A 19,711-nucleotide genomic window follows, 5' to 3' on the forward strand; every position below is an offset into this window, starting at 1 on the left:
TTATTGTACAATGCCTTTAAAAAAACTCCAGATCATGAATGGAGCGACGTGAATGGTTTGAGCTACTTTGATATTGCCTGCACGCGAAATGACGTCAGAATGGTGAAACGCGTCTTGGATGGGGGCGCCAATGTAAATAAATAGTGATCTTCTACAACACCCGAAATTTCCAGTACTACAATCCGTTGCTCTTTGCAGTGCAGTATCGTTGCAAAGCGATGGCCCAGTTGTTGATCAAAAGAGGAGCCAACGTTGATTTCGTCGGACCTAATGGGACAGCGCTGCATTTGGCATTCGTAAACGGCGACATGAAGATGGTGGACTTGCTGTTGAGTAATAGGGCTACCGTTAACGTGACTAGGCCTTGCGATAAAAAAACCATGCTTCATTTGTTCATTGATGAGTTGCTGCACAGGAGTGATGGCCACTGGAGTTTTCCGCTGTTAGATATTCCAGATATTATTTATAAGAATATGGAATACCAGGATGTGTACTTGAGAAAGCTGGTGGAGCTGGGTTGCGAGGTCAATGCGAAGGACGAGGAAGGTAACACAGCTCTGCATATTGCCTGCACCAAGCTACGGGACGGCGAAGGATGCGCCAGGATCGTTCTCGAGCTCGGCGCTAACATCAACATTGAGAACGACGAGGGAGAAACCCCTTTCCACCGGAGTTTGTACTACGACGGATACAGGATAAATGCAGACGACTTTATGATGCTGTACCATCACGTGCAGAAGCTCAAGGCTCTGGGCTTGGAGGTCAATCCAAACAACGAGAAATGTTGCGCTCAATTATTGAGCGAAAAAGAAGAATGTGATCCAGAAGCTGAATGTTTTACGGAGGAAAGTTTGGCCAAGATGCAGCAACAGCGACTGGACGAGATCGAAAAGATGCAGAAGACCAAGATAGACAGACGCACGACACTGTACAAAGTACTGCTCGAAAAATCTGCTATATTAGGCGAGTACTCGCGTAACGACAAGTTTAGAAAGATCATAGATGCGGAAAATTTTTCGGATGAGTATCCATCCTATGGCTTTATGCTCAAGTTACAGGATGAACGTGGTCAAAAGATTGCTGAAGCCCATGATAAAAAGGTAATCGATTGTTTGGTATTTACCTTGATGGAATTATGTTTGTTGGTTTAATACAATATTTTTATAACTTGCAAGTGATGGCCGATAAAGAGACACAGAACGCTAAGCACAAACCAGCTAAGAAGACTAGGGCTAAACGTCGTAGGATTTAGTAGACGTCAAGCACGGGTATACTTTTATTGCTTCAACATTACTATATGCGTATTTTTATTGTTTGGTGTGAATTCCATTTTGTGCCTTTGTCTAAGCTCTTGACAGTTTTATGTATTTGCAATTAATTTCTTATAGACGTGACTCGGCAAGGAATTTCTAATTGAAATCGATTTAATATTCAATAGGTTTAAAGCTGTTTAGTAATCTGGAATTATTACAGCCTCAAGTTTGATTGAATTTATTCTAACCGATTTACAAGTTATTGATATTGGTTTGCTTAATCAGCAGTATTTTTTCTTTTAGCTTGGTTTTTAATCGAAAGAATAGATGATGATAGAAATGATTATATTCACTTGCATCTGAAGCAAGTTTATTTTGTCAAAAAACTGTTCTAGTGATAGCTCTGTGCCAATGTTAGTATGTTTTAAATACGTTAACCACGATAGTGCAAGTTTGCTTATACTCTGTTAGAGTAGATTAAAAAAAATGTTCGCGTGAACAAATCTTGTTTTTCAAAATAACTGAGGGTGTAACTTGTGTATTTGCAAGTTAGATTGTTCAATGAAAGAGTATATAAACTTATTAATGTTACTCCGAGTAAAACAAAACCGCAGGAGCTGGTCTAGGAAATTTCAAGAACGAAAGCAGTTCTTGGGCGGGCTATTAGCAGTCTCTCGCCGTAAAATCTCGCGACGACGATAATAAAGGAGTAAAGCGAGAAAAAGTCGAGTGGCGAAAAAAAGGAAGAGAGATAAAGGCCGCACGAACGAAAGTTAGAAAAAGAAAGTGCGCGCCGCCCGAACGAGAATAAAAGTGCGCGGCGTTATATGACCAGCGGCGATATAAAAAGCGAAAAGAGAGAATTACTGTTTTTGGTCGAACTCTTTTCAGGCGATTTACGCGGCTTTTCGGACGGTTTGAATACGCTTACGGCGCCGACTTTTTTTTCACGGTTGGTTGTATAGGTACAGTGAAAGTTTCGTATTCAGTGTCTTGAGAATTTTCGAGTAATATACGTTTATATTTGTATAACTTTTGGTTATTTCACATCCCTGAAATGTGTCTATGAAACTTGAGGCGCAGTTCAAATGTCTAATTTCTCGGATTACATGACGTTTATGCACTTGATACATTCGTTATGATGTTCTATTTCGTACTTTCGTATAATTTTGTTATTCGACAATTATAGTGCATCGTTTTTCTGCTTTGATCAATCGATACATGCTATCTCATCAATTTATTCTCAATTCAATGGGAGAATGCAAGCAAAAAATGTATTTCCCCGCCGCGATTGTAATTCAGCGTGAAAATGTTGTCGTCACGTATAAAATCAATTCAACAAGTTTTGAATCTCTTATCGATCAAAAGAAAAAAAAGCACAACCGATCGTCTCTTACTCCCATCTCGAGTTCTCGATGCGTATCTACCTTGATCCACACACACAGAAGAGGAAGAAAAAAAAATGAGACGACGACCAGGTGAGAGCGAAAAATCCAAAAGAGAGAGACAGAGAGAGATGCTGCGGAGAGAGCGAGCGCCTTTTCCTCGTCGTCGTCGCGGCTCATCACAGTCGGCTGCGCGGAGCCCGATCACTCGTTTCGTTCCGCGGGACTCGCGCGCGCGCGCTCACGCATCGGTCGACCCGCGACCGACCAAGATACTATATACGCACACGTATGGACGCTCGACATGTGCAGATAAGATATAGTGCTGCTATTGTGGTGTTGGATCTGTGTAAAGTTGGTTTTCAATACAGTGCGGAAGATTGAAGAGAGAAACTTGGACTGGATTTTTCGGTCAAGGTGATTTTTCCTGTCGCTATATTTCGTTTGAGTTCAACGAATTGCTGAAGTCTGCTGGATCACAGAAAGATCGGTAAATAATCGTTGTGGTGCTTGATTTTCATATTAATATGGTATATGCTTTAAGTAGCAGCGATGTTCTAAAGAACCGATTTTCTAAAGAATCCTTATCGATCGCCAATCATCCAAACATTTCTCAAAACTCTCCTCGATTTCATATAATATATACATACCACAGAAAACCACGATCCCCGTCAGAAAGTACTCTTACCTCCGAAGATCGAAGCTTAGAACAATTAGTCTTCTACCACCGCGCGCGTCCAAATGACACATTGCCGCGGGGAAAGTTATTATATTCGCCGTGGTGTTTCTTCGAAATCAGTCACGACGTCTGAGCCAGCCGCGGTTCTTAATTTACGGCTTTTTCGCGATGATTTATTAAACGGCGAGGATCACGAGTAAGTACACGCTTACACTTTGAGAAACGATCCGACGGGTGAACCGCGACCTATTCTATTTAGCGGTTGTAACAGAGATTGTGTACATTCGACCGGTTCGTGCAAGTGTAGGCGATGGATTATTTCTGCGATTTTTGCGCATTTTTTTGTAATTAATAGACTGGAAAACTTGCGAGTTGGTAACTATGAAAGTTTGATTTAAAAAAATGTGTACTTCGTGTGGAAAACCTCGACTGTTGCGGAAAGCCAAAAAATATTTTAAAATAACGAAGCACAAACCAGATGCAACCTCCAACATTAACCTTAATAATTTGCGGCGGTGACTAACCGATGAAAATTGCCGATTAGCTCGCGCGAGATTTCACGAGAGGCACAGAAAAGGAGCAACGCAAAAAGAAAGTCAAAGTATACGTATACACACATGCATGCGCTCGCATGTCGAGAGGAGGAAGGAAGGATGAGTATAGACGTAATTGCCGTGGGTAATTGCCGGCCGCGCGACAAAAGTGCGAGGGAAAATAGCGCGACCGCCGCGTAACGCGATTCCTTTTTTCTTTGGTGGCGTTCCGATTGTTGTCGATTTGTAACATTTTTAAATAATTGTTCTTGGTGATTATTGATTTTGGGTTAATTGTTTATATATACATCCTATTATACAGAGGTGTGATATCTCTGCTGTTTGGGCCGGCTCGTATGCTATAAGTATTCGAGTCTATATACGCAGCTATATGCCAGTTATGCCAGCTATCAAGTGTTTTTGTAATTCTATAATTCTAATTTTATAATTCTACAACGACTATCCATCGACAAATCCACGCACCTTCGATATAACTTAAGCAAATCATACATCCGAACGATAAATCCGTACATAAGTAAACCGATCTCGATTGGCCTCTTCAAATGTCTCGCCGAATCGAGGTTCGCACTTACGTGCGCACGTTTCTCCTCGGCCGCGAGACACTGGCGACGATCGAGACCTTGATCAAGGCCTTTTCCCCGCGACTAGCGATGCGTGCGATGCTGGAAAAAGCGGCGCCGATCGGTATAATCGAGCGATTTTCGCGATCGTTGTGCAATGCTCCGTGTTATATATCTCTTTCTTTTACGCGTAATCTGCGATGCTGTGATCCGATACTTGAGAAAAAACTTGGTTTATTGAATTTTTTTGCTTCAAGATAGCACTCAGTTTACATATAGCTTCATCATATGAATCAATTCAGTAGATTAAGTACAGGGTACTGTCAGACGGCGATTTTTCAAGTCTTGCACTTATTAACAGCGTTTGCAGCTCAGAAACATATAGTAAAGCTTGAATTATACACGCGCGACTCGACCGGTCGGGATTATAATGAAAAAAAAGAGAATAGTGATTTAATGTAACGCTTTACGGCGCTTCGTTATTACCCGGACAGTAAAAAATGAAATTTCTTGGCTTTACTAGGTTAATTCGCGCTGCGATCTTGCATTTCGCTCGTAATTCAATACTTACACAGTTGTATCATATATGAAAAAATATCGAAGAGCAAAAGTCAAATAAATTTCATGAATATAAAGACGATTGTCGCTAGGCGCACAAGCAGTGTATAAGTAGTGGAGCTGAATATACGGAGTTTCACTTTCTACGTAATGAATTCTTCATATTGTAATAACAGCAACGGTTACGCGCTGCTTTCTTTTCGGAATGTCAATAAGTTTTTTAACGATTATGTCCCCTCAACCAGTACTTCCAAGAGCGCGTCGTAAAAATGCTAACAATAAAATTACTTCTCGGAACTCGTTCTGACGGAGCGATGATTTCTCGAGATTTCTTAGCGAAACGCGCGATTTCGATGTTATTAATTTGACGAATCAATGCATTTTATATATCCATAAATAATCAAACGTATACAGATCGCTTTACATATACTATCTCTGACCCGCATCTGATTATAATTACGATTATCTATGTGCAAACAGTAATGCATAACGTCGTGCACTTCCTGTGCGCATATACTCTTCATTAGTCATGGGTAATAGGATAAACCGGACAGACTCGTTGATTTATCGCTCATACATACGGGTGCGTGTAATTAAAAGCGACAAGCCTAAATACTCCTACCGCCCGCGATACTTTTATTAACCATCAAAATCACAATCCCATCGTCACCTCGTTAATCGCGTCCACCTCCCACAAGACAATACGGCAACGAAATAAAGCTTATTCTCCCCTCTATTTCTCCGTCGACTTTCACTAATAACCACGAGATACAGCCTATATGCACATACACACATACGCACGAATCTTTCACTCCGCGAGAAGAAGAAGAAGGGAACGACGGTCGCCGCTAAAGTGCGTTCCACTTGTTTCAGTGGCCTGGTTCCGTGTCCCACATCGTATAGACTGGAGGAGGAGATGCCGGCCGAGGATGATATGAGCGACTGACTCCTACTACCTATACCACTCCTTTCTTTTTTTCTCTCTCTACTTCTCTTTCTCTGAAACTGGGAAGAGGACGCTTGTTGGATTTCTTTTGGGATACAAGCGAATGGAGGGGATGAGGCGGTGCAGGACTATGCAGGTCCTGTCGGTGCTGATGATGGTCCTGATGATGAGGATCGGAGTCGAGTGTCGTAGGAACGATAAGTTTCTTGTGCAGTTTGGTAACTTTTTTACTGTTTTTTTTTTTTGGAAGGGTTGCAGGAGAGCTTGGATGATAGCTACAACTGATAGAATTTTCTCTTTTGACAATTGATGAACGAAGCATATAAAATTAAGGATGGCGCGTAGCACGAATTCTCAGGTTTCGAGGAAACTTTCTTCCTTTGAATAAAATACAGAGACGTGCTTAATCACTATCTTCAAGATTGATACATTTCTCGGTGCATATAACGATATTTGACGCCGTGGACAGTAATTATGAGTTGCGCCAAAGTAGTTATAAAACCATTTTTAGTAAGAGAAAATACTTCGATAAGTATGGATTATTAAATAATGATGATGATAATGATGGAAAGAAATCCTCGTCAATTTCCATGACTAGTCAGATCCGTAGTAAATATTTAGAGCCAATGTGCACAGCAATTAGCTATTGGTGTGTTATATGCGTATCATTTCATTGATTTTAGCAAAAAGGGAAATAATATCAATTTTTACACTTTTTCAAATCAGCTCTCACTGCAACCTTTCCAAAATTTGTACAATAATTTTAATATAAATATTATTACTACAATTTTCGTAGATACACCAGAGCAGCAGGCGACGCTGGAAAACGGCATCGGTTCGCACGACCAGCTGCGCTTCTTCGACGAGCTTGGATGTAAGTGTTTGAAATTTTCTTTGACCGAGTAACCCACGCCCGGAGATGTATGCATGTATGTATATACATACGCTCCAGAGGCTATAGTTCAAGATAAGTGAAAAGGAGTGTTGCGCGCAAGTAAAAGTGCACAACTTTCACGCTCGGCTTTTGTGCGTGTCGTTAGTGTGTGTGTGTGTGTGTGTGTATATACACACACACATCAGTTATCGCCTTGCTCTCGCGTGGGTGTGGCGCTACGACGAGATTTTGATGAGTCAGGAGTGTATGTAGAATTAGTTTTGATGTTTTTTTTTCACACCATAGATAAAAGTATTTATTCAATCAAACGATTAGAAAAATTAATGGAAAGCAATAATTTCCATCAATACCGATCGAAAAAAAAAATCAATCGATCCGATTCACCCACTAAACGCACCGGCATGTATCCCATCTCTGTTCAAACAGTCTCTTTCTCTCTTGGCATCTCATCCTCTCATTGCACTTTTACTTTTACCCGCGTTCCCTCTTTTTTCGGACTCCGTTTTTTGTGCTCGTCGCTCGCTCGCGAGTATATAGTGTACATCCTCGCGGCGCCGTCCGAAAGCGACAGTGGGAATAGCCGCGTAACGGTATATATCCTCTCTTGTGTAGGTATTCCTTATGGATGATGCACGAGAGCGAGCGAGAGCCACGCGGAGCTTCGAAAGAGAAAGGCCCGAGAGAGGAGGAAACGATGCTGTACGGTATAGGTGACATTGTAGGGCACACTTGGAGAGAGAGAGAGAGAGAGAGAGAGAGAGAGAGAGAGAGAGAGAGAGAGAGAAGGTTTTGTCGAGTAGGTGTTCTTCCGTGAGTTCCGGATCTTCGGACTTTCGAGCTCTGTGTGTGCATACGTGTGTATTATGGAGATGATTTAAAAGGCGGAATGACTGATTGGTTGGTATGAGGAGAGTGCGTATGTGGAACAGTGTTAAAGGCGTATGAGGTAATAAAGGCGGAAGATGGAAATATGTTTCAGCGTTATTTTGAATAAGAGATTATTTTAATGAGTCATCGAAATTTTGTTTATATTTTAACGAGGAGTATTTTAAAATTAGAATAACAAAGACGTCATTAATATACTAAATTGCTAGCCTCTCCTAAATACACCGCCAAAACAGTCTATCCTATCCTAATCAATTACTTTAACCGCAAGCTATTTTCGCCCAAATAACTCTTTCACCCTCATCATCGCTATAGCCTAAAATCTGTTTACCCAGTGCAATCATGCATACCCAAATCATCTCAATTACCATCGCGTCAATGCATAATTCACGACCCCAAAAGCTCGCCTATCGCTCGATAGCTTCTGAATTTGTATTATACGAAACCAAATAAAAACGACAACGTCGACGAAGACAAGGATAATTATAGCCGCGAGAAGCACGAGTCTACCGAAAATGAGAGGAACATAATGTCCTCGCCGAAAAAGGAACAATGAGTCAATTATGCAGACCTGTCGCGCGTCGCTTAGCGCAAAAGTGAGACGAGAGAGAGAGAGGGCGAGAGAGAGAGAGAGAGAGAGAGAGAGAGAGAGAGAGAGAGAGAGAGAGAGAGAGAGAGATCTGTTGAAATATACAACGGTGAAGAGCGTGACGATTAACGGGGTCGGGAGCAAAAAGTTCACGGGAGGATGGTACGAGGCGAGGCGGTTGACATTGTAGTTGCTGATGGGATTTTCCGGAGATTGTTTTTGTTGCAGAGTACGATAACGTAGTCGTAGGAATGTTTGTACTTTTGAAGGAAAACTGTTATCCGTGTATTTTTTTTATCAATTTACTTGACTGATATTCCGCGAACACGCATGTTTTCAAGCTGAAAAATTCATTACCCCACTAATATGAATTATAGAAATTTACGTAATTTTCTAGTCAGCGCAGTTGAAATCTCCTCTCGATAAAGCGCCATATAGTTTTAGAATTGGACTAAAAAACTTTTCACAACCGATTCCCTAATTTCCTTAATAAACTCGAGAATTTCGAAGAAAATTGTACCATATACCATTTTCCCTAGAACGCAATCTAATTCTCCTACCGGTTTATCCAACAACAACAGTTACACTCCAGAGCTCTTTTCACAAAAATCGTTAGAAATAAAAATCCAAACACACGAGTCAGTCAACTCCTCGGAAAAATAAGATAAAAACGACGAAAATAAAAAATCCGTTTACATCTAAAAAAAAGGCGAGTATCTATTAAGATGCCTCATTACCGCCCAGTGCGCTCTCTATCGCACCGGGCGGTGACATCCCCGCCACAGCAGAACAGCGGCGGCGGCGGCAAAGAAGAAGAAGAGCCGCTTCGGCGCCAGCGAGAAAGGAGCGAGTATAGCGGCCGACTCTCCTTTGGTGAAAGCCCCAGACAAGGACGGAGCTGTACTCAGTACACACAGCTGCAGTAGCATCGAAACACCTGCTGGACTTGCTTTAGTGTCTCCGCGGGCGGTCGTACGTCAACATCAACACAAGATCGGCACATAGTAAAGAAGGATCATCGGCATGTGCGCGCTGACATGAAAAATCGGCGATCACGATGCAGCTGGTCCTCGTGGCTGTCCTCCTTCTCTTCCGAACTAGCGCCTCGACGAGGATCCGGGACGAGACGTTGATAATTCGCGAGAATCGAGCTGTGGCCTCGGCTAGCAGGATCAATGCGATCGATCGCGATCGGTACGAGTATCGCGACGAGCCGCTCGTGGAGGACAACTACTATGATCAGGAGTATCAGGACGAGGAGGACGAAGACGGGGACAAGAGGTTTACCAGTTTTCTTGAGGAACTGAAGCACAGGAAGAGGCTTTTGCAGCAGGAGGAGGACAGGGGATACTATGGGAGAAGGGGTAGGAGAAGGAAACTCAGCAGTCATGAGCAGGGGATGCTGCTGGTCGAGGCGCTGGGGAAGAGGCAGAAGAACTTTACTGGAATCAACGATCATCGGGGCTATCAGTCGCCGGATGTGCACAACGGCATCATGGATATGCTCGGGAGAAGTATGTGATTCGTTTGTGCGTGACGATTTGTTGTTTTCGTTTTGAGAAGCCACCCCACTGAAGACTGCATTATTGTGTTTGATTTTTTGTTAGCTTATTTTTAGCGTATTTTGTTCGTTGTCTCTCGTTAGCCTGAACTTCCACTTGTATAGAAGCTTTTTAAAAACTTTCTAAAACCACGGAAAAATAATAATAATACTGCAGAACTTCAACTAACGTGTTTAATTGTCGCGCAAAAGTAAACTAAAGCAGAAAAGCAGCCTCTGTCGCAATTATGTATGAAATTTAACTGTCAGCGCGACTGAGGAGTTTCACGCTGAATTAACTGAAATTTTACTGTAGCGCGCTGAAAAGTGGAGCAAGAGAAAAGCGTTAAAATTAACACATTTTTTCCGAAAGTGTACCACACCGTTCTCCTATACGACGTATAATGTAATGCACAATTCTCTCTCGATCCTCCGACTATCCGTGACGAGACAAGACCAGCGATCGTTTTTCTCCTCCAAACACGCGATGGAAATACCGATTCGGTGCATATGTATAAACATTCATTTCTATTCAGAGTAGACAATAGGGCGTTATACATAGAGTACACAGAATTCGGGTGAAATTCGAGTTGGCTATCGCCGCGCGAAGAGAGGAAGAAAGAAAACTTTCATGCTCGTTCGTGAGTCGAGTCCTAAATTTCACTTACGCGAGTCCCATTCGGAAGGAAAGTGACTGGACATCGCTCGAGCGATTCTTAGCTCGCGAAACAGAGCGGCTATAGTGTGCAGTATCCTATGCATTGTGTATGCGCGCACGTGTGTGTGCGTGTGTGTGTATATATATATATACACACACACACACACATATATATATAGGTATGTATGTGGGTATAGAAGAGACACGCTTGTTTCGCGCGTCGCTGCGCCGGATGGGATTTTCGAGAAGGTTTTTGCGCGCTGCGCAGGTGGTTTCGTTGGATAATGTCGTTGATTCTTCGGAGACGCGGTTGGGAAATATCGTTGGTGTTTTCGGTAGTTGTTATTTGTAAAGCCGTTTTTCTCTCGTTGCGATGACAAGTAGTTGCATGATTGTAAAATTATGGTGTTTTTTTTTTATATTTGTGTACGAAATCGCCGATTAAATCTTTGAAAGCCTGAGAAAATATTTTTTTGAGAATTTTCACAGTTACCTGATTGCTGCTATCTATCAATCGGAAATCCCGAAAAAGAAGTCTAATTTCATGCTAATTCGTATTTAGTTGCGTGTAGTTTGTTAATTATTATTAACTAGAACACGATTACGTAACGATAAACCTTAAAAAAATTGAATTATCACCCAAAAAGGTGTAATCGCTAAAATGACGGTTTCTTATATTCCAGTGATTCCCCAGACGTGCAAGTACAAAGGCGCGAAATTCGAATGTGGACTGAGCATCAGCTGTGTACTGGGTGGTGGCAGGCCGGTCGACCTCTGTTCTGGCGGTATGATTTGGAGCTGCTGTGTCGACGATGACGATATTCCCGATAAGATAACGAAGCCCAGTGGCGTCGGCCTTCTGCAGAATGCCAGTGAGTACTAATTTTATTCCATCTTTAAAATTAAATATATATTTTTTTATTTTTTTTTTTAATATTATAGACTTATTTCAATATTTCAAAATGTTTCGGTTACAAATAACCAACCAATTATAAAAATTGAAAAAATAAAACCGTATACACTCAAAAATGAATCAAGAATATAGTTTTATAAGCTATCCCTGTCTATAATATAAAGAAAAATCGCAGTAAATCCCATTTGGCAATAATCGATGCGCATGGATGTCAATTTTCACCATTGTCTCGCGGTGTGACCTCGAAAAAACAGTGCTCATCAAGTAGGCGATCGAATCAGCATCGCGAATCGATTAGAATCCTTGCGAAGTAGAGCGCTCCAAACGTCTCTGTATAATTATTCAAAATACAACGATAAGTGCTGATCGAGTGCGAAAAATCGGCTAATTGCGATGTACATTCTCAAAAGATGATTGTGATTGATCATTATTAGGAATTTCGATTAATTATTATGATCAGAATTTTTGTCGATAATTTTGTTTTCTTTTACATAAGTAAAAATTAAAATGAAAATAAAAAATGGTGTAGAGACCTTTACTTCGGTTTCAAAAAATTGTACGAAAATAAAACGCAGTTTTTTTTATTGCATCTCCATATAAGTTGTCAAGTAACAACCGATCGATTTACTATAACTGTAAATCCAATTAAACCGAGTTCAAAAACGTTAGTCAAGTGCTCTTGACCCGACTCATAAAAAATCGAAAGAAAGCAAAAATCACCTGAGCATCGGAGCCTGGCACTTTTAGCCACCATCAACTTGGGCCTGAACCATCACCAGCCGCAGCGTCCAATCTACCTCGACGACGACGTGAGCGTCTACGGTGGTCAAAACAATAGACCTCATGCTGTCTCGGGACCGGCTTACGCGTCCAGTTCACATCATCAACACGCCCAACGACCTCTTTCCGTGAAACCTCAGCCTGTACCAGTGGATTATCCACAGGAGAACTATGGGGATGTTAACGCAGTGGATGCTGGACAACAGACAGGAAACGCCAGATATCGTGGTAATCAGTGCAGAAAGGCGAAGGGTTTAATGGCGGTGGTGTTCACGTGGATTCGTTGGTCTGAGATTTAGAGATGTTAAAGTGTTTATCTTGTTGGAATTTGAGAATTTTTAGGAAATTTGTTTTATCTTACAAATTAATGATCAAATTTTTAAAAAAAGATATCATCTACTTGTTCCACCCTTTATAAGTAGATCAAATAGGTAACTGAGAATAGGATCCGCTAGTTTACTACTAGCTCTCACATTTTATGAGAACATAATTTCTGTTGCTCGCAGGACTATAAATGAATAAAACTTCAAGATCCAAATTTGACCATTCGATTTTGATCTTATATCCTGCAAGACATTACGACCTCCGAGTTTCACGAGGAATTGATTATACAAAATTTTCCCGAAAATTCTCTTACATTCCAATCGATATACTTTAACGATGCAAAATCAAAAAGTCCAACATCTCCGATTACGACTCGTCACGGATAAATGTCAATCAAAGTAATCACGAAGCAATAATCACGAAAACCTGTGGCTCACTCGAAAAATACTGGCAAAAAGCACTTCTCTGTTTGCACCAAGACGATTTTTTTTACCCTGACTTTATCGACAAGAAGATTTTATGTCAACCAAGGAAGAGAACATCGATAAGTGTGAAAATAAAAATGCGTAATGGATATATTGTATTCATGCAATTGACTGTAACTGTACGACTGATCGGGGTTGAATCTATGGAGGATCGAAGATGGGATTCAATATGACAACGAAACTGAAATTAAACTATATGATCGCACAAGAAATAATGCTTTAATCGCTTCACGTTCACCTGCGATGTCTCACGCAAGCAAAATTGCTCAGGGTAATTTTATGGTCTAATAGCGACTGTGTGGTTAAAATGATCTTTCTTGTATTTTTAGGTTGCGGCGAGCTGTACACTAGAAGTAACAGGATAGTTGGTGGACATAGTTCGAGTTTTGGTAGTCATCCGTGGCAGGTAACATACAACTTTTAAAATTATAATAATCATTACTAGTTGTTACCTATCATTTTCAATGTGCACAAAATGAAATATACAATTTATTGTAGAACTTGAAATCTTCACTAGTTGTCATTATATATTTAACAAAAGATGCGACGATGATAAAATTCTTTAGAAAATCAACGACAAATACTCTAATAACATTTTAAATGTTATTAGAAAATCTCCTGTACCTACCAACCGAATCCTCAACAATGTCTACCCTTCTGTAATCTCGTTCTATTCCTGTTTGGCAGGCAGCCATAATCAAGTCGGGCTTCCTGACGAAGAAGCTCTCGTGCGGTGGTGCACTGTTGAACAATCGCTGGGTCGTTACCGCTGCTCACTGCGTCGCCACGTAAGTATAGCTATAACCGTGTCATATATAACCTCGGGAAATCAGGCGTTATGTGCAGGAGCGTAAACTGGAGGTGAATCGGTCGCTCGTAAAATTGATTCCTAATCAGACCTCGAGGCTACATTGCGTGTGTGTGGCTAGTGTTGCCAGGGTGTCGTTGTTGTTTCGCTCTTTGGTGGAGGCTTTTGCCGAGATTACGCGCTTGCATTGGATTCGAAGGTGAGATATATCGCTGCTGCAGGTGTGGAAATGCCGATTCGTGATTTACGAGCTGGCCTTATGTATTTTAGGAATATATGCTTTTTGCATTTGGAACGACATATTTTAGTTTGTAATAAAAATGATATGAGACATTCAAATTTACAAACGTTCATTGTCAAACGTAAATGTCCTCTGTAATTAAAAATAGTATACTGCAAGGCAGCGTTTAAATTTAAAAGATAGTTATTATTTCAGTACAAATTTTTTACATTGTTACTACAATTTTGTGTGCATTTCCAAGAAAAACGTTAAAATAATACAATGGAATTAGTATTTTAAGTTTCGCCTACGCGCAAGTGTATCGAAAACGTCTCGAGCTAATGCTAATGCAGATAGAAATTAATTTTCGAACTATATAAATATAGGATAGCCGTACACGCGAGCGGTCGCTTTCCTATTATAAACGGCGTTATTAGCCACTGAGGTGGGCGCTTCCCGTGCCGTCGTCGCCGAGACGCTTCTTGCATTATTCAGCGGCTGAATTTGCGTGTATGTGTATATAACTATACATATAGACGGCTATACTGCAAGAACAATCGGGCACTCTTGACTTTAAACCGCTGTATGAATTTTCTTTGTCCAGCGATTCATATAGAGAAAGTCGTTGATTGATGATGCCGATTGTTTGCTTCTGTTCTCGTCCTGCTCGAGATACTTTTGGCAATTACGCGAGAATGGTTTTTTTATGCAGTTGAAATATTATACGAGTATTTTTAACATTTTGTCGCCTCGAAAAATGACGCCCAGTTTTCAAACTAAAAAATGCGCATATCTGAGAGAATATCCAGAAAATAAACTTGGAAATTCTCGGAAGAAAAGTATTTCATTTCCGCGCACGAAATGCCATACCTCTCTGGAACAATAATGAACCGTTCGCCTTTTTGCGTGCTTCCAGGACACCGAATAACAATCTGAAAGTCAGACTCGGCGAGTGGGACGTCAGAGATTCTGCGGAGCGGCTGCTGCACGAGGAATTTGCCATCGAGAGGAAGGAGGTCGGTATTGCATATTGATTTTCATAATATTTTAATGCTCGTGCCGAGCATCGCAATGTATATATCTCGTGCATGAATTCTTACTTTCTTTGCTGGATTCTTATGAGTTATCAGTGATTTTTAAGTTTTTCGAAGCTGACTGGGATTCTGATGCGATTGAGATAGTTAGCAGAAGTTTGTTTCAAAGACTTCGCGCAACTAATATAAGTTTTGCATTATCGTTTGTTTGAATTCATATATGCGCTTTAAAATGATACAGATAAACCTTACTATACTTTAGCGAGCTTGACAAAGCATAATATCGTCAAGCATAATATCGACAAAGCGTAATATTCGTCAACATGAATCCACTAAAATTTTGATATTTTCACAGGTCCACCCACAGTACTCACCGACAGACTTTCGGAACGACGTGGCTCTGGTAAAGCTGTCGCGGGTCGTAGCATTCAAGCAACACATAGTCCCGGTCTGTTTACCGGCTAGAAGTCTGAAATTGCAAGGTCGCACTGCTACAGTCGCAGGATGGGGCAGAACGAGGCATGGACAGACCTCCGCTCCTACTGTTCTCCAAGAAGTTGATGTCGAGGTAAGACAATTTTATTATTCCATATATCCTAGCGTTTTTAAACAAAATTTAGAATAATATTCTTAATCGCATTGTGTAATTCAAGTCTTTTTGGACAAAGTTTTACACAACGTTGTTTTCGAAGAAAGTAAAATGAAGCTTTTCAAATTCGTTAAGAAATACAATTGAATTACTCCCGAAAGAAAGTAAAAAAAGCAGTCTTCTAATTTCGAGAGGAAAGAGTATTAGACCTAGAAATACACCTACACCTCTTTTCTCTTCAGAATGAAAGTGAAAACTAATTCCTCAAAATTACACCTGAAGAAAAAGAAATTCCCCTTGAAGAACTCCAAAACCCAATTAAATTTCCACTCACGGCGACACGAAATAACCATCCCGATCGGCAAAATTTCACCCAATGTATATATATACATATATATATATATATATATATATATATATATATATATATATATATATATATATATATATATATATATATATATATGTATATATATGCGCAGAGCAGTGAAAAGACTAAAAGTGAAAGCAACGATGATCGTTTCTAAGCGGATTGAATAGCCAAGTGTGTATACTCAGTGCGTATTTTGTAGGTCATTCCCAACGAGCGCTGTCAGAGGTGGTTCCGAGCGGCCGGACGTCGCGAAACGATACACGACGTCTTCCTCTGCGCCGGTTACAAGGAAGGTGGAAGAGATTCTTGTCAGGTGTGTATACCATGATTGATGAATTTGTCAAGATGAGATGCGGGTCTGGAGCGGTGTGGCTATGATTTATTCTTGTTATCTTAATAGATTACATGGTTACATGCGGGATTGATCGATCGTTAATTCGTTGTTGATAATGAGACATGATTTTCCGTGGAGTTCATCAGTGTAGCATGCACTCTCTGACTATAATATATTAATTAATAATACACAATATATTTATAAGGTTATCTCGCTCGCAGTCGGTCGTCCGCCTTCACCCGAAGTCTGGAGCAAAGAGAGCGAGCGCTCTTGCCCCACCGACATACCAATGCTTACGAGATTCATTTATTTCACTCTACTAAAATCAGTGACACAGATTAAATATTTTGTCGCTGAAAAAATCATTTGTGTACATTTATTTTGAATAAAAACTAGATATTAAGTTCATAAGAAACATATCCATCAGTTTGAAATCTAATCTTTACCAAGTTTATACTCTCTACGGACCAACAAATCTGTTTTCTACGTCGATAAATCTTGCAAACTTCCAAGTTGACTAGCCCTGTGTGAATAAACAAGCTAAAAATAACCAAGAATTCATTTGTCTGTTACGCACTTGCAGGGAGATTCAGGTGGTCCGCTGACGATGTCCGTCGAGGGTCGACACGTGCTGATCGGCCTCGTTTCCTGGGGAATAGGCTGCGGTCGCGAGCACTTACCCGGTGTCTACACCAACATCCAGAAGTTCGTACCCTGGATTGATAAGGTCATGAGCTAAGGACTTTTAATCGTGCAATGTATTATCTCAGTGACGATGCCTACTATGGACAATCTTTCAAGGTGTTTATTCGCGTGTTCACTATGTGTATGATATTTATTTCTGTGAAGCTGTCGACATTTATTAAATGCGACAGTAAATTGAAGTAGTTCGTCATCATCAACGTCGGATTCGATCCGAGAATTAAAGCAAAGGGATGGTCCTCAAAGTTACCAAAGGTTTTTATCTACTCATTTTTTTTTCTTTAGACTGATGATCGACCTTCGAGATTTATTGAGGTCCTTTTAACGTGTTTTTTCCTTAGCGCGAGATATGTATACTTTAAATATATATTCACGTCAAACCAGAATCAAAAGCGAAGGAGGATTTCGCGTTTATTTATTGAGAACCATGATGCTATTCTAAAGACAAGATTGCATGCTATTGAATATTTTTTTGTACATTAGATTAAAAAATTTTAATTATGAAAAATTTATCAAAAACGAAGAAAAAACAATAACGTATGTGTATTTCAACGTTTGCTGTAACGTTGCATTGTAATTTATGAGTATTTTGTAAAATTATCTTCCTACTTTTGGAAATAAAAGACGAAATAAAAAGAATCTGAAGTTTATCAGTGGTCACTCAAAACTTGGAACTCGGATAAATTAAGACACAAGAAGAAGACACACAGTATTGAGAGCTGCTAACAAATTTAATAAATTTAATGTTAGAGCCATTATGAGTAACATTTTCCTCGTAACAAACGTTGTGCTTCTTTCTAAAATATAAATACGATCTCAAATCACATTCTATTTACATCGAAACTGTATGTATAACATTACAAGTTACGTGTCGCACACGTTTATAAGGTTACGAATTCCATACCGCGTTTTCATATTCTCACTTTAATATACTTGTTTGTTTTTTATTTACTTCACTTTGTCCTTTCGTGTATTCATATCCCTATACTTATGTTTTTTTTTTAATTTATCTCCTATGCTCTCGTTTACTCCTGTCACGCGCACTCGTGCTACGCAGTCGTTATATATTTTTTCTGTTCGCCCGATTCGGTGTGTCGTGTATAGCACTCGCCGGTCGTGTCTTTCTCGTTCTATTCACGCGCAATTATTACATAGTAGAGTTATCGTCGCCTCCTTCCTTATACATCTCTTACTTACGTCCATTAAATTACGATAGTTGTTCCCTTAGTAGGGGACTCACCCTACGAGTTATTTTTTGTATGTTATTTTTATCTTAAATACTCGCTTTAGTTAATTTTTTACTTCCTCCCAAAACACGCGACTGATCAGGTTCGGCTAATATCGCACTTATAAACACAGAGGATCTTTGGGTGTAACGCAACGAAAAAATTGCAATATATCTCTCCTTGGACTGCAGTTCATCGCATTTTTTGTTTTCCTCTTTACTTATAGTTTAACAATCGATTTTTGTCTAAACGCTCCGCGTCGTCCCAGTTTCGGATAAACTCGATTGATATACAAGTAAAATTAAAACATCGAACATATATTATTATAGATTTATATGTACAACAACTTTTCATTAATGATCCATTGTAAAGTGTATACTCAAACGTAGCAGAGTAAATAACAGAATATCGTTATGTTATAATCTCATTACGTAGATAACTATCTTCGAGCAGCCGAAAAATCGGACGACGCCGAGCCGCAAGGCCAGCTCACCACCGATACCCAACGATATATCCTATAACTTATATGCATAATCAACCTCTGTTGCAATCATACGAAAATTATAGTAGATCGAAGCATTGATGTCATTAGGCGATAAACGGCTACAATAATGCAACGTATGTATATATAATGGCGCGTTCTACATGATGCAGCAAATCTCCCGATTTGAAATTACCGCTCTTTTCGATGCGGGAACTTCAAATTCGCTTAAAGGTTTACAGCGATCTTTGTAACAATGCTAATTATATATTATAAATACAATAATTTAAATAACGGTAAAAGTATACGCTTTTTCTATAAACTATGAGAACGCATTTATGTGTAATAGCAATAACGGTAATGTAACAATCAACGTTTGATATAACTTTTATCTTGCTGTCGATGTAATGATAAATCAGAGTATTATAAGTAGAAGAAAAAAATTCAGCGAAAGCGCCGATCAATATGAAAAAAAAAACGAAGGAGAAGCAGCGGTTATAAGTCACTCGCTTTTCTTTTCGGATACGCGACTCTCATCGTTGTAATTGTACACACGTGCACAACGCTTTGTGCCCCAACGAAAGTGTACGTCACTCGTATTTCAATAAGACTTTTTCTTCTCAAACACGCACTCATACATACGCTGTCATTCACACAGTTGTTAGAGACGTTTCGTTCGCAGCGCTGATTGACTATGATAAGAAAGAGTTCAAGAGATAGAGAAAGATAACGAGGGAATGCTTTAGAAATAGAGAGAGAGAGAGAGAGAGAGAGAGAGAGAGAGAGAGAGAGAGAGAGAGAGACGAGGTAGAGGAAAATTGAAAATCCTTCGAAGGTAGGTTTTGGGATTTCTTTCTCATTGTTTCGTTTAAGAATAGAGTATTGGATAGGATTTTTACGTTAATTTAACTTCATCTTCTTTTTTCGTTTAAAGTGTAAC

General features: G+C 40.0%; 2 protein-coding genes across 6 annotated transcripts; both read left to right on the plus strand.

Moving 5' to 3' along the window:
• The first annotated feature begins 9 nt into the window (after window positions 1-9).
• Window positions 10-2,282, plus strand: LOC103317509 (85/88 kDa calcium-independent phospholipase A2-like). Its single transcript, XM_008215726.3, has 3 exons — window positions 10-132; window positions 199-1,100; window positions 1,176-2,282. Exons 2-3 carry the CDS (start codon window positions 219-221, stop codon window positions 1,176-1,178), a joined length of 885 nt encoding a protein of 294 aa, XP_008213948.1. The 5' UTR covers window positions 10-132; window positions 199-218; the 3' UTR covers window positions 1,179-2,282.
• Window positions 1,179-18,225, plus strand: LOC100119681 (serine proteinase stubble). 5 transcript variants are annotated; one of them, XM_031929386.1, is made up of 11 exons: window positions 1,179-1,268; window positions 5,863-6,153; window positions 6,732-6,809; window positions 9,049-9,818; window positions 11,186-11,374; window positions 13,334-13,410; window positions 13,692-13,792; window positions 14,949-15,048; window positions 15,422-15,634; window positions 16,228-16,341; window positions 16,946-18,225. In XM_031929386.1, exons 4-11 carry the CDS (start codon window positions 9,362-9,364, stop codon window positions 17,099-17,101), a joined length of 1,407 nt encoding a protein of 468 aa, XP_031785246.1. In that variant the 5' UTR covers window positions 1,179-1,268; window positions 5,863-6,153; window positions 6,732-6,809; window positions 9,049-9,361; the 3' UTR covers window positions 17,102-18,225. The 5 variants fall into 5 exon arrangements, with proteins under 5 accessions (XP_031785246.1, XP_008214111.1, XP_032455460.1 ...); XM_031929384.2 differs by lacking the exon at window positions 1,179-1,268 and adding an exon at window positions 2,715-3,128; XM_031929385.2 differs by lacking the exon at window positions 1,179-1,268 and adding an exon at window positions 2,715-3,128 and having other exon boundaries at window positions 5,863-6,148.
• Window positions 18,226-19,711: the final 1,486 nt, after the last annotated feature.

This window comes from Nasonia vitripennis, chromosome 4, assembly GCF_009193385.2.
Source record: "Nasonia vitripennis strain AsymCx chromosome 4, Nvit_psr_1.1, whole genome shotgun sequence".
Classification (NCBI taxonomy): Eukaryota; Metazoa; Arthropoda; class Insecta; order Hymenoptera; family Pteromalidae; genus Nasonia; species Nasonia vitripennis.

Coding starts and splice junctions, on each gene's coding strand:
- LOC103317509 (XM_008215726.3), top strand. CDS start 219: ATGGCCCAGTTGTTGATCAAAAGAGGAGCCAACGTTGATTTCGTCGGA.
- LOC100119681 (XM_031929386.1), top strand. CDS start 9,362: ATGCAGCTGGTCCTCGTGGCTGTCCTCCTTCTCTTCCGAACTAGCGCC. Junction 15,049..15,421: donor TTGCCATCGAGAGGAAGGAG/GTCGGTATTGCA, acceptor ATATTTTCACAG/GTCCACCCACAGTACTCACC. Junction 15,635..16,227: donor TCCAAGAAGTTGATGTCGAG/GTAAGACAATTT, acceptor CGTATTTTGTAG/GTCATTCCCAACGAGCGCTG.